We start from the raw sequence: 12,843 nt of genomic DNA, 5'->3' as shown, positions 1-12,843 counted from the left end.
AGTGGGGTGAGAAGGGAGCATGCTGGGGGCCCTAGTATGGGCCCTCTTTTCTTCCATCCGACATAGTCAGCAGCTACTGCTGACTAAACAGTGGAGCTATGCGTGGATGTCTGACCTCCTTCGCACAAAGCAGAAAACTGGTGAGCCAGTGATCCCACTGGGGGTGTATAGCCAGAAGGGGAGGGGCCTTACACTTTTTAGTGTAATGCTTTGTGTGGCCTCCGGAGGCAGTACTATACACCCCAATCGTCTGGGTCTCCCAATGGAGCGCCGAAGAAAGACCACTTTCTGTGGTAATAACGTCTCAGTACTTAGCTTGTGAGACGCAGGGGCCAGGTCCCTGGGAGGTGAGCGCTCCGTCCGGCAGGATCCTGAACAGGGCTGCGGATGGAGACCGGTCTTCTGCAAAGCAGTGAGAACCGTGATGGCTCCCACTTCAAGCCAGAGCCTCAGGGGATGGTGAAGGAGCGCGGCATGTGAAGGCTCCAGCCTTGTAAAATCAACCTTAACAGCACCGCCGACACAGTGGGGTGAGAAGGGACATGCCGGGAGTCCAGATTGGACCCGCTTTTCTTCCAAATCAAAAAAATCAAAAGAAGGGAATTTTGTTACTTACCGTAAATTCCTTTTCTTCTAGCTCTTATTGGGAGACCCAGACGATTGGGGTATAGCTACTGCCCTCCGGAGGCCACACAAAGCACTACACTAAAAAGTGCAAGGCCCCTCCCCCTCTGGCTATACCCCCCCGTGGTATCACGGGTTCTCCAGTTTTAGTGCCAAAGCAAGAAGGAGGAAGCCAATAACTGGTTTAAACAAATTAACTCCGAATAACGTCGGAGAACTGAAAAACCGTTCAACATGAACAACATGTGTACCCGCAAACAACCAAGAAATCCCGAAGGACAACAGGGCGGGTGCTGGGTCTCCCAATAAGAGCTAGAAGAAAAGGAATTTACGGTAAGTAACAAAATTCCCTTCTTCTTCAGCGCTCTATTGGGAGACCCAGACGATTGGGACGTCCAAAAGCTGTCCCTGGGTGGGTAAAGAGATACCTCATGTTAGAGCTGCAAAACAGCCCTCCCCTACGGGGATGTCACTGCCGCCTGCAGGACTCTTCTACCTAAGCTGGCATCCGCCGAAGCATAGGTATGCACCTGATAATGTTTGGTGAAAGTGTGCAGACTCGACCAGGTAGCTGCCTGGCACACCTGTTGAGCCGAAGCCTGGTGTCGTAATGCCCAGGACGCACCCACGGCTCTGGTTGAGTGGGCTTTTAGCCCTGAAGGAACCGGAAGCCCCGCAGAACGGTAGGCCTCTAGAATTGGTTCTTTGATCCATTGAGCCAGGGTGGCTTTAGAAGCCTGCAACCCCTTGCGCGGACCAGCGACAAGGACAAAAAGTGCATCGGAACGGCGCATGGGCGCCGTGCGGGAAATGTAGATTCTGAGTGCTCTCACCAGATCCAGCAAACGTAAGTCCTTTTCATACCGGTGAACCGGATGAGGACAAAAGGACGGTAAGGAGATATCCTGATTAAGATGAAACGAGGATACTACCTTAGGGAGAAACTCCGGAATGATGCGCAGCACTACCTTGTCCTGGTGAAACACCAGGAAGGGAGCCTTGGATGACAGAGCTGCCAGCTCAGACACTCGCCGAAGCGATGTGATCGCAACGAGAAACGCCACCTTCTGTGACAGGCGAGAAAAGGAAACTTCCTTCAGAGGCTCGAAAGGCGGCTTCTGGAGAGCAACTAGAACCCTGTTCAGATCCCATGGATCCAACGGCCGCTTGTACGGGAGTACGATATGACAAACCCCCTGCGGGAACGTGCGCACCTTAGAAAGACGTGCTAGACGCTTCTGAAAAAACACGGATAGTGCTGAGACTTGCCCTTTGAGGGAGTCTAGCGACAAGCCCTTTTCTAACTCCTATTGTAGGAAGGAAAGAAAGATAGGCAATGCAAATGGCCAGGGAGACACTCCCTGAGTAGAGCACCAGATTAAGAAAATCTTCCACGTTCTGTGGTAGATCTTAGCAGACGTGGGCTTCCTAGCCTGTCTCATGGTGGCAACGACCCCTTGGGATAATCCTGAAGACGCTAGGATCCAGGACACACAAGCCACACAGTCAGGTTCAGGGCCGCAGAATTCCGAAGGAGAAAACGGCCATTGAGACAGTAAGTCTGGTCGGTCTGGTAGTGACCCCGGTCGGCCGACCGTGAGATGCCACAGATCCGGGTACCACGATCTCCTCGGCCAGTCTGGTGCGACGAGTATGACGCGGCTGCAATCGGATCTGATTTTTGCGCAGTACTCTGGGCAAGAGTGCCAGAGGTGGAAACACATATGTGAGCCGGAACTGCGACCAATCTTGCACTAAGGCGTCTGCCGCCAGAGCTCTGCGTGCCCCCAAGGCAGAGCGGGAATCCGGCGTCCGACAGAGTGCAGTGAGAGGGCTGGAGCATGTAAAAAGGCTCCAGCCCTCGGCGCTGCTGATTGCTCAGCGCCTGTCCCCTTCCCTGAGTGACAGGGAGGGGGCGGGAACGAAGCGGCACTAGGCCGCAGAAGCCGGGGACTGGAGTTATAAGCGCCGCCGCCGTAAAAGCGCGGTCGGCGCCCAGTCCCCGGCGAACTACAAGTCCCAGCCGCGCCGCCGCTCCCGGAGCGTCCGGCGCGGTAGTTCCCAAAACACAAAGTCACTCAGCAAAGCTGCAGTGACTGTAACCCTTTACTGTCCCCGGCGCACTAGCACACCCAGCAAGTCTGGAGTGTGCTGTGCCTGTGTGTACGGGGACACAGAGTACCTGTAATGGTGCAGGGCCATGTCCCTGAACGGTACTCCAGCTCCGTATCCAGCAGGTTCAAATGGGTCTGTGGATGGAGCCCGGCGTCAGAGCTTTGAGGCCGGCAGGATCCCACTTCCTCAGAGCCCCTCAGGGGGATGTGGAAGGAAAGCAGCATGTGGGCTCCAGCCGCCGTACCAGCAATAGGTACCTCAACCTTACAACACCATCCAGGGGTGAGAAGGGAGCATGCTGGGGACACTATATGTGTCCTCTTTTCTTCCATCCGAAATAGTCAGCAGCTACTGCTGACTAAAATCTGTGGAGCTATGCGTGGATGTCTGACCTCCTTCGCACACAAAGCTAAAACTGGAGAACCCGTGATACCACGGGGGGGTATAGCCAGAGGGGGAGGGGCCTTGCACTTTTTAGTGTAGTGCTTTGTGTGGCCTCCGGAGGGCAGTAGCTATACCCCAATCGTCTGGGTCTCCCAATAGAGCGCTGAAGAAATCAAAATTCAGAGAATGCATGTGTGTGTGTGTGTGTAACCTCCTGAACACAAAGCTTTGAACTGGTTAGAATTGTCATCCAGGGGGTGTATATGCTCGGAGGGAGGAGCTAAACTTTTAGTGTAGTACTTTGTGTCCTCCGGAGGCAGAAGCTATACACCCATGGTCTGGGTCTCCCATAAGGAACGATGAAGAAATAATGGATTCCATAATCACTATTAATATATATATAAAAAAAAAAAATATTGCCAAAAACTTTAAAAGTTCAAATTTAAGCCGAAAACATGACAAACTGTAGGTGATTTTTATCGAACCCCTTGGTAATGAGAGAGCATGAATGAAGTCAACTTGGGAGCTGAGCGCGCCCCATTCCCAGCAGATGATGGGCGTGTTATTCAGCCATCAGCTAATGTTTTAACTGCTCATCGACCACTAATGGGAACCATGTCAACCATGGACCCGCTAAACACCCCAACGATGGTTCTCTGTATTGCCACAATCGTACTCGCATGGAAAATTATTACCAGGTCATTTTTACTACAAGAATAAAAAAAAATAATGCTGAACTGTACTTTTTTCCCAGCAATTTTATCTGACATGAGAAATTTTCCCTCCATTTTTCAGTAGATTACCGTATTTTTAGAACTATAAGACGCACTCCCCTCCCTCCCCCTTGGGGGAAAGTGGAGGGTGCGTCAGTCTGAACGTAGGGCTGCGGGGAATGAGGGTCCTGCGGTGGAGCGGGTCATCGGCGGCACGAGCAGGCTGTAGCAGTGCCTGCCGTGACCACATGGACCCGCTCATTTAATATGCACGCCCATCCGGCGCTGACAGGTGGGCGGGGTGATGGGCGGGGAATGTGCGCATATTAAACAGCCGGCCTGCATGATCACCCCTGGCAACTACAGCCTAGAGTGATCATGTGCAGCTGTATTCACTGCCCCCGCGCATCATCACCAGCGCGAGGGGCGCTGAATAAGTACACTCACCGGCCACGATCCCTGCAGCACCGCGATCTCCTGTCTGTGCCGGCGGCGGCTGTGTGGAGACTAGCGATGTGCACAGCGATGACGTCATCGCTGTGCGCACGTATCCACACGCTGCCGGCAGAGACAGGAGGACATCGCAGCCGGCTGCACACTCCAGCGCTGCTGTTGGCTCAGACGGAGGAGGAGCGATGCTGTAGGGAGTGAGGTAAGGTGAGTATGAACGTTTATTTTTTTTATGTGCTACAGGATGCTGCCATACACCAGGATGGGGGTATATAGCAGGATGGGGGTATATTATGAGCAGGATGGAGGTACAGTTAGGTCCAGAAATATTTGGACAATGACAATTTTCGCGAGTTGGGCTCTGCATGCCACCACATTGGATTTGAAATGAAACCTCTACAACAGAATTCAAGTGCAGATTCTAACGTTTAATTTGAAGGTTTGAACAAAAATATCTGATAGAAATTGTAGGAATTGTACACATTTCTTTACAAACACTCCACATTTTAGGAGGTCAAAAGTAATTGGACAAATAAACCAAACCCAAACAAAATATTTTTATTTTCAATATTTTGTTGCGAATCCTTTGGAGGCAATCACTGCCTTAAGTCTGGAACCCATGGACATCACCAAACGCTGGGTTTCCTCCTTCTTAATGCTTTGCCAGGCCTTTACAGCCGCAGCCTTCAGGTCTTGCTTGTTTGTGGGTCTTTCCGTCTTAAGTCTGGATTTGAGCAAGGGAAATGCATGCTCAATTGGGTTAAGATCTGGTGATTGACTTGGCCATTGCAGAATGTTCCACTTTTTTGCACTCATGAACTCCTGGGTAGCTTTGGCTGTATGCTTGGGGTCATTGTCCATCTGTACTATGAAGCGCCGTCTGATCAACTTTGCGGCATTTGGCTGAATCTGGGCAGAAAGTAAATCCCGGTACACTTCAGAATTCATCCGGCTACTCTTGTCTGCTGTGCCATTGAAAGTCATGCATGCCCATGCCATCACGTTGCCTCCACCATGTTTTACAGAGGATGTGGTGTGCCTTGGATCATGTGCCGTTCCCTTTCTTCTCCAAACTTTTTTCTTCCCATCATTCTGGTACAGGTTGATCTTTGTCTCATCTGTCCATAGAACACTTTTCCAGAACTGAGCTGGCTTCATGAGGTGTTTTTCAGCAAATTTAACTCTGGCCTGTCTATTTTTGGAATTGATGAATGGTTTGCATCTAGATGTGAACCCTTTGTATTTACTTTCATGGAGTCTTCTCTTTACTGTTGACTTAGAGACAGATACACCTACTTCACTGAGAGTGTTCTGGACTTCAGTTGATGTTGTGAACGGGTTCTTCTTCACCAAAGAAAGTATGCGGCGATCATCCACCACTGTTGTCATCCGTGGACGCCCAGGCCTTTTTGAGTTCCCAAGCTCACCAGTCAATTCCTTTTTTCTCAGAATATACCTGACTGTTGATTTTGCTACTCCAAGCATGTCTGCTATCTCTCTGATGGATTTTTTCTTTTTTTTCAGCCTCAGGATGTTCTGCTTCACCTCAATTGAGGGTTCCTTAGACGGCATGTTGTCTGGTCACAGCAACAGCTTCCAAATGCAAAACCACACACCTGTAATCAACCTCAGACCTTTTAACTACTTCATTGATTACAGGTTAACGAGGGAGACGCCTTCAGAGTTAATTGCAGCCCTTAGAGTCCCTTGTCCAATTACTTTTGATCCCTTGAAAAAGAGGAGGCTATACATTACAGAGCTATGAGTCCTAAACCCTTTCTCCGATTTGGATGTGAAAACTCTCATATTGCAGCTGGGAGTGTGCACTTTCAGCCCATATTATATATATAATTGTATTTCTGAACATGTTTTTGTAAACAGCTAAAATAACAAAACTTGTGTCACTGTCCAAATATTTCTGGCCCTGACTGTATATTATGAGCAGGATGGGGGTATATTATGAGCAGGATGGGGGTATATTATGAGCAGAATGGGGGTATATTATGAGCAGAATGGGGGTATATTATGAGCAGAATGGGCGTATATTATGAGCAGAATGGGGGTATATTATGAGCAGAATGGGGGTATATTATGAGCAGAATGGGGGTATATTATGAGCAGGATGGGGGTATATTATGAGCAGGATGGGGGTATATTATGAGCAGGATGGGAGTATATGAGCAGGATGGGAGTATATGAGCAGGATGGGAGTATATGAGCAGGATGGGAGTATATGAGCAGGATGGGAGTATATGAGCAGGATGGGAGTATATGAGCAGGATGGGAGTATATGAGCAGGATGGGAGTATATGAGCAGGATGGGAGTATATGAGCAGGATGGGAGTATATGAGCAGGATGGGAGTATATGAGCAGGATGGGAGTATATGAGCAGGATGGGAGTATATGAGCAGGATGGGAGTATATGAGCAGGATGGGAGTATATGAGCAGGATGGGAGTATATGAGCAGGATGGGAGTATATGAGCAGGATGGGAGTATATGAGCAGGATGGGGGTATATGAGCAGGATGGGGGTATATGAGCAGGATGGGGGTATATGAGCAGGATGGGGGTATATGAGCAGGATGGGGGTATATGAGCAGGATGGGGTATATGAGCAGGATGGGGTATATGAGCAGGATGGGGGGTATATGAGCAGGATGGGGGGTATATGAGCAGGATGGGGGGTATATGAGCAGGATGGGGGGTATATGAGCAGGATGGGGGGTATATGAGCAGGATGGGGGTATATGAGCAGGATGGGGGTATATGAGCAGGATGGGGGTATATGAGCAGGATGGGGGTATATGAGCAGGATGGGGGTATATGAGCAGGATGGGGGTATATGAGCAGGATGGGAGTATATGAGCAGGATGGGAGTATATGAGCAGGATGGGAGTATATGAGCAGGATGGAAGTATATGAGCAGGATGGGAGTATATGAGCAGGTTGGGAGTATATGAGCAGGATGGGAGTATATGAGCAGGATGGGAGTATATGAGCAGGATGGGAGTATATGAGCAGGATGGGGGTATATGAGCAGGATGGGGGTATATGAGCAGGATGGGGGTATATGAGCAGGATGGGGGTATATGAGCAGGATGGGGGTATATGAGCAGGATGGGGGTATATGAGCAGGATGGGGGTATATGAGCAGGATGGGGGTATATGAGCAGGATGGGGGTATATAGTAGAATGCGGCCATATGCCAGGATGACGGTATATAGCAGGATGTGGGCTATACCAGGATGAGGGACATATACTGTATATACAAGGCAGGAGGATCATTACAAGGATGGGGTACCTTAGTAGAGAATTTGGGGACATTACCCCCATAATAGTGTCAGTAGCAGATCCTCGCCCCATAACAACGTGTCATGACCACATTTTTTGCTTAAAATTTTATTTTCCTATTTTCCGCCTCTAAAACCAGGATGCGTCTTATGGTCCGGAGCGTCTTATAGTCCGAAAAATACGGTATATAGTAAAATGAATGGTGTAATTTAAAATATAGGTTTTATCTTCCCTGGTTGCATAGTCTAAACAAAAAGCCCTCCAAAAAAACAGAACACCTACAACCCAAAATACAGATATAAAACCACACACGTAATAGTAACTTTGAGGAAGCCGGAGCCTCATCCGTCACTCACTTGTGTAACGTGGCCACAGCTTCTCTGGTCTTTATCTGATCCAGACCGAACGTGAGTGCAAACCTGCGAGCCAGCTCTTTAATACCACTGACATGTGCCGACGTCCGGTCCAGAGTGGGGCCTTGCTCCTGGACCAGCTCGTTGAACAGCTAGGAATAAAGTGATAGGATGAAGAATAATGTGTCCGCTATGAAGTAAAAAAATAAAAAAAACACTACAGGGCAGACAGATGACCGGTCTTACCTGCTGCAAACTAAGGATCAGGGTCTTGGCACACTGGATCTTGTCTATCTGCCTGGTTTTACTTAGTGTTTCCTTAATGATGTCTCCATAATCGTTGTAATACTGCAGAAGAGAAAACCAGCAACAAATCATCCACAATGTACCCTCCTAATACATGCAGCACAGCCCTCCATCTCCCGTGCTCCGTTCTGTACATCTTTCCATGTGAATATGGACTCGGGGAACATTTTACCTTCATGTAGTGCTTGAAGATGTCTGCGGCTGCATGCATGTCCACAATGTCATAGATGATGAGCTTACAGAATGCGGCCAGCAGATTTCTCCTCTTGTGCAAAGCCTCAATTTTGTTGGCTTCGTCCTCTTCATCACCCTCTGCAGGAAATCACACCATTGTTAGTTAGCACACGAGCCTGTTTACACTGGGGTTAATGCTTTACAACATTGCCTGGCGGAAACGTGATCTAATGAAACCTAACAAAAGAAGTTTCATCCCTAAAAACGCCCAACACCCTGAATCACACATCCAATATACATTTTTTTTTTCATGAACGCTGTTCGCATTTGGCATTTTTAGGCCAGATAACACCTTCAGGATTGGGATGTGTCTGTAATACAAGGCGGTGAGGGGACATGGCGAGCCTGAAGTTTTCTAAATCAAATCGGAATTGTGAATGCAGCTCTGAACTATAAGGTTTTGTGCGCACACTGCGTTTTTTGCAGCGTTTGTCAGAAAACTGCATGACTTTGCTTCCCCAGCAAAGTTTGAGTTTTCATTTTTTGCTGTCCGCACAGTGCTTTTTCTTTTAGCTGAGTTTTTGAGGTGAGAAAAAAAAAAAGCAACATGTCAATTCTTTTCTGCATTTTTTTCACGCATGCAATGCACTAGAAAAACGCAGGAACAAAAACACAGCAAACGCACCAAAAGGCGGTAAAAACGCATGCGTTTTTGATGTGGGTGCGGTTTTTTGCGGCCAAAAACGCGCAAAAACTCAGCATCTTTGTGATCACAAAAAAAACGCAGCTTGTGCACATAGCCTAAAAGACAATTCACACGCTGCAGTTTTGTTGCAGAAAGAGAGAATTTTGTTTACTTACCGTAAATTCTTTTTCTTATAGTTCCGTAATGGGAGACCCAGACCATGGGTGTATAGCCTCTGCCTCCGGAGGACACACAAAGTACTACACCAAAAAGTGTAGCCCCTCCCTCCGAGCATATATACCCCCTGGATAACCAAATATAGCCAGTTTAGTGCAAAAGCTGAAGGAGAGTAGCCACCCACAAGTAAAAACAGAGCAAGAACCGGAACAACCGGAGCCTCTGTCTACAACAACAGCCGGTGATAACACGCGGAACTAGAAACTGCCAACAGGCAACAGGGAGGGTGATGGGTCTCCCAATACGGAACTATAAGAAAGAAGGGAATTTTGTTACTTACCGTAAATTCCTTTTCTTCTAGCTCCTATTGGGAGACCCAGACGATTGGGTGTATAGCACTGCCTCCGGAGGCCACACAAAGCAATTACACTAAAAAGTGTAAGGCCCCTCCCCTTCTGGCTATACACCCCCAGTGGGATCACTGGCTCACCAGTTTTAGTGCAAAAGCAAGAAGGAGGAAAGCCAATAACTGGTTTAAACAAATTCACTCCGAAGTAACGTCGGAGAACTGAAAACCGTTCAACATGAACAACATGTGTACCCGAAAAACAACCAAAAATCCCGAAGGACAACAGGGCGGGTGCTGGGTCTCCCAATAGGAGCTAGAAGAAAAGGAATTTACGGTAAGTAACAAAATTCCCTTCTTCGGCGCTCCATTGGGAGACCCAGACGATTGGGACGTCCAAAAGCTGTCCCTGGGTGGGTAAAGAATACCTCATGTTAGAGCTGCAAAGACAGCCCTCCCCTATAGGGAGGCAACTGCCGCCTGCAGAACTCTTCTACCTAGGCTGGCGTCCGCCGAAGCATAGGTATGCACCTGATAATGTTTGGTGAAAGTGTGCAGACTCGACCAGGTAGCTGCCTGGCACACCTGTTGAGCCGTAGCCTGGTGTCGCAATGCCCAGGACGCACCCACGGCTCTGGTAGAATGGGCCTTCAGCCCTGATGGAACCGGAAGCCCAGCAGAACGGTAGGCTTCAAGAATTGGTTCTTTGATCCATCGAGCCAGGGTGGCCTTAGAAGCCTGCGACCCTTTGCGCTTACCAGCGACAAGGACAAAGAGTGCATCCGAACGGCGCAAGGGCGCCGTGCGGGAAATGTAGATTCTGAGTGCTCTCACCAGATCCAACAAATGTAAATCCTTCTCATACCGATGAACTGCATGAGGACAAAACGAAGGCAAAGAGATATCCTGATTAAGATGAAAAGAGGATACCACCTTCGGGAGAAACTCCTGAATGGGGCGCAGCACTACCTTGTCCTGGTGGAAGACCAGGAAGGGAGCCTTGGATGATAGCGCTGCCAGCTCAGACACTCTCCGAAGAGATGTGATCGCTACCAGAAAAGCCACTTTCTGTGATAGTCTAGAAAGTGAAACCTCCCTCAGAGGCTCGAAGGGCGGCTTCTGGAGGGCAACTAGTACCCTGTTCAGATCCCATGGATCTAACGGCCGCTTGTACGGGGGTACGATATGGCAAACCCCCTGTAGGAACGTGCGCACCTTAGGAAGGCGTGCCAAACGCCTCTGAAAAAAGACGGATAGCGCCGAGACCTGACCTTTAAGGGAGCCGAGCGACAAACCTTTTTCTAACCCAGATTGCAGGAAAGAAAGAAAGGTAGGCAATGCAAATGGCCAGGGGGACACTCCCTGAGCAGAGCACCAGGATAAGAATATCCTCCACGTTCTGTGGTAGATCTTAGCGGACGTGAGCTTCCTAGCCTGTCTCATGGTGGCAACGACCCCTTGGGATAATCCTGAAGACGCTAGGATCCAGGACTCAATGGCCACACAGTCAGGTTCAGGGCCGCAGAATTCCGATGGAAAAACGGCCCTTGGGACAGTAAGACTGGTCGGTCTGGTAGTGCCCACGGTTGGTCGACCGTGAGCTGCCACAGATCCGGATACCACGCCCTTCTCGGCCAGTCTGGGGCGACGAGTATGACGCGGCTGCAATCGGATCTGATCTTGCGTAGCACTCTGGGCAAGAGTGCCAGAGGTGGAAACACATAAGGGAGCCGGAACTGCGACCAATCTTGCACTAGGGCGTCTGCCGCCAGCGCTCTTTGATCGCGAGACCGTGCCATGAAGGTTGGGACCTTGTTGTTGTGCCGGGACGCCATGAGGTCGACGTCCGGCGTTCCCCATCGGCGACAGATTTCCTGAAACACGTCTGGGTGAAGGGACCATTCCCCTGCGTCCATGCCCTGGCGACTGAGGAAGTCTGCTTCCCAGTTTTCTACGCCGGGGATGTGAACTGCGGATATGGTGGAGGCCGTGGCTTCCACCCACATCAGAATCCGCCGGACTTCCTGGAAGGCTTGCCGACTGCGTGTCCCCCCTTGGTGGTTGATGTATGCCACCGCTGTGGAGTTGTCCGACTGAATTCGGATCTGCCTTCCTTCCAGCCACTGCTGGAAGGCTAGTAGGGCAAGATACACTGCTCTGATTTCCAGAACATTGATCTGAAGGGTGGACTCCTGCTGAGTCCACGTACCCTGAGCCCTGTGGTGGAGAAAAACTGCTCCCCACCCTGACAGACTCGCGTCTGTCGTGACCACCGCCCAAGACGGTGGTAGGAAGGATCTTCCCTGTGATAATGAGGTGGGAAGAAGCCACCACTGCAGAGAGTCCTTGGCCGTCTGGGAAAGGGAGACTTTCCTGTCCAGGGATTTTGACTTCCCGTCCCATTGGCGGAGAATGTCCCATTGAAGTGGGCGCAGATGAAACTGCGCAAACGGAACCGCCTCCATTGCCGCCACCATCTTCCCGAGGAAGTGCATGAGGCGTCTTAAGGAGTGCGACTGACTTTGAAGGAGAGCCTGCACCCCAGTCTGTAGAGACCGCTGCTTGTCCAGCGGAAGCTTCACTATCGCTGAGAGAGTATGAAACTCCATGCCAAGATACGTTAGTGATTGGGTCGGTGACAGATTTGACTTTGAGAAGTTGATGATCCACCCGAACGTCTGGAGAGTCTCCAGTGCAACAGTCAAGCTGAGTTGGCATGCCTCTTGAGAGGGTGCCTTGACCAGTAGATCGTCCAAGTAAGGGATCACAGAGTGTCCCTGAGAGTGCAAGACTGCTACCACTGCCGCCATGATCTTGGTGAACACCCGTGGGGCTGTCGCCAGACCAAATGGCAGAGCTACGAACTGAAGATGGTCGTCTCCTATCACGAAGCGTAGAAAGCGTTGGTGCTCTGTAGCAATCGGCACGTGGAGATAAGCATCCTTGATGTCTATTGATGCTAGGAAATCTCCTTGAGACATTGAGGCAATGACTGAGCGGAGGGATTCCATCCGGAACCGCCTGGCGTTCACATGCTTGTTGAGCAGTTTTAGGTCCAGAACAGGACGGAATGAGCCGTCCTTTTTTTGGCACCACAAAGAGATTGGAGTAAAAACCTTGACCTCGTTCCTGAAGAGGAACAGGGACCACCACTCCTTCTGCTCTTAGAGAATTCACCGCCTGCAGAAGGGCATCTGCTCGGTCGGGATGTGGGGAAGTTCTG

At 49.9% G+C, this 12,843-nt stretch overlaps 1 protein-coding gene across 3 annotated transcripts in view; it reads right to left on the bottom strand.

The window, feature by feature from the left end:
- The window catches only part of STAG1 (STAG1 cohesin complex component), a 331,716-nt gene that overhangs the window by 42,895 nt on the left and 275,978 nt on the right, over window positions 1–12,843 (bottom strand). For all 3 annotated transcript variants that reach the window (XM_075341032.1, XM_075341033.1, XM_075341034.1), the window contains exons 25-27: window positions 8,411–8,550; window positions 8,179–8,280; window positions 7,936–8,084 (exon numbers count right to left, since the gene is read on the bottom strand). In XM_075341032.1, the coding sequence (XP_075197147.1) occupies window positions 7,936–8,084; window positions 8,179–8,280; window positions 8,411–8,550 (391 nt within the window). The remainder of the gene's footprint in view (window positions 1–7,935; window positions 8,085–8,178; window positions 8,281–8,410; window positions 8,551–12,843) is intronic.

This window comes from Anomaloglossus baeobatrachus, chromosome 3 (assembly GCF_048569485.1).
Source record: "Anomaloglossus baeobatrachus isolate aAnoBae1 chromosome 3, aAnoBae1.hap1, whole genome shotgun sequence".
NCBI classification, from domain to species: Eukaryota; Metazoa; Chordata; class Amphibia; order Anura; family Aromobatidae; genus Anomaloglossus; species Anomaloglossus baeobatrachus.
Note: the sequence above shows the minus strand (reverse complement) of the source record. Positions and strands in the feature narration are given on the sequence as shown.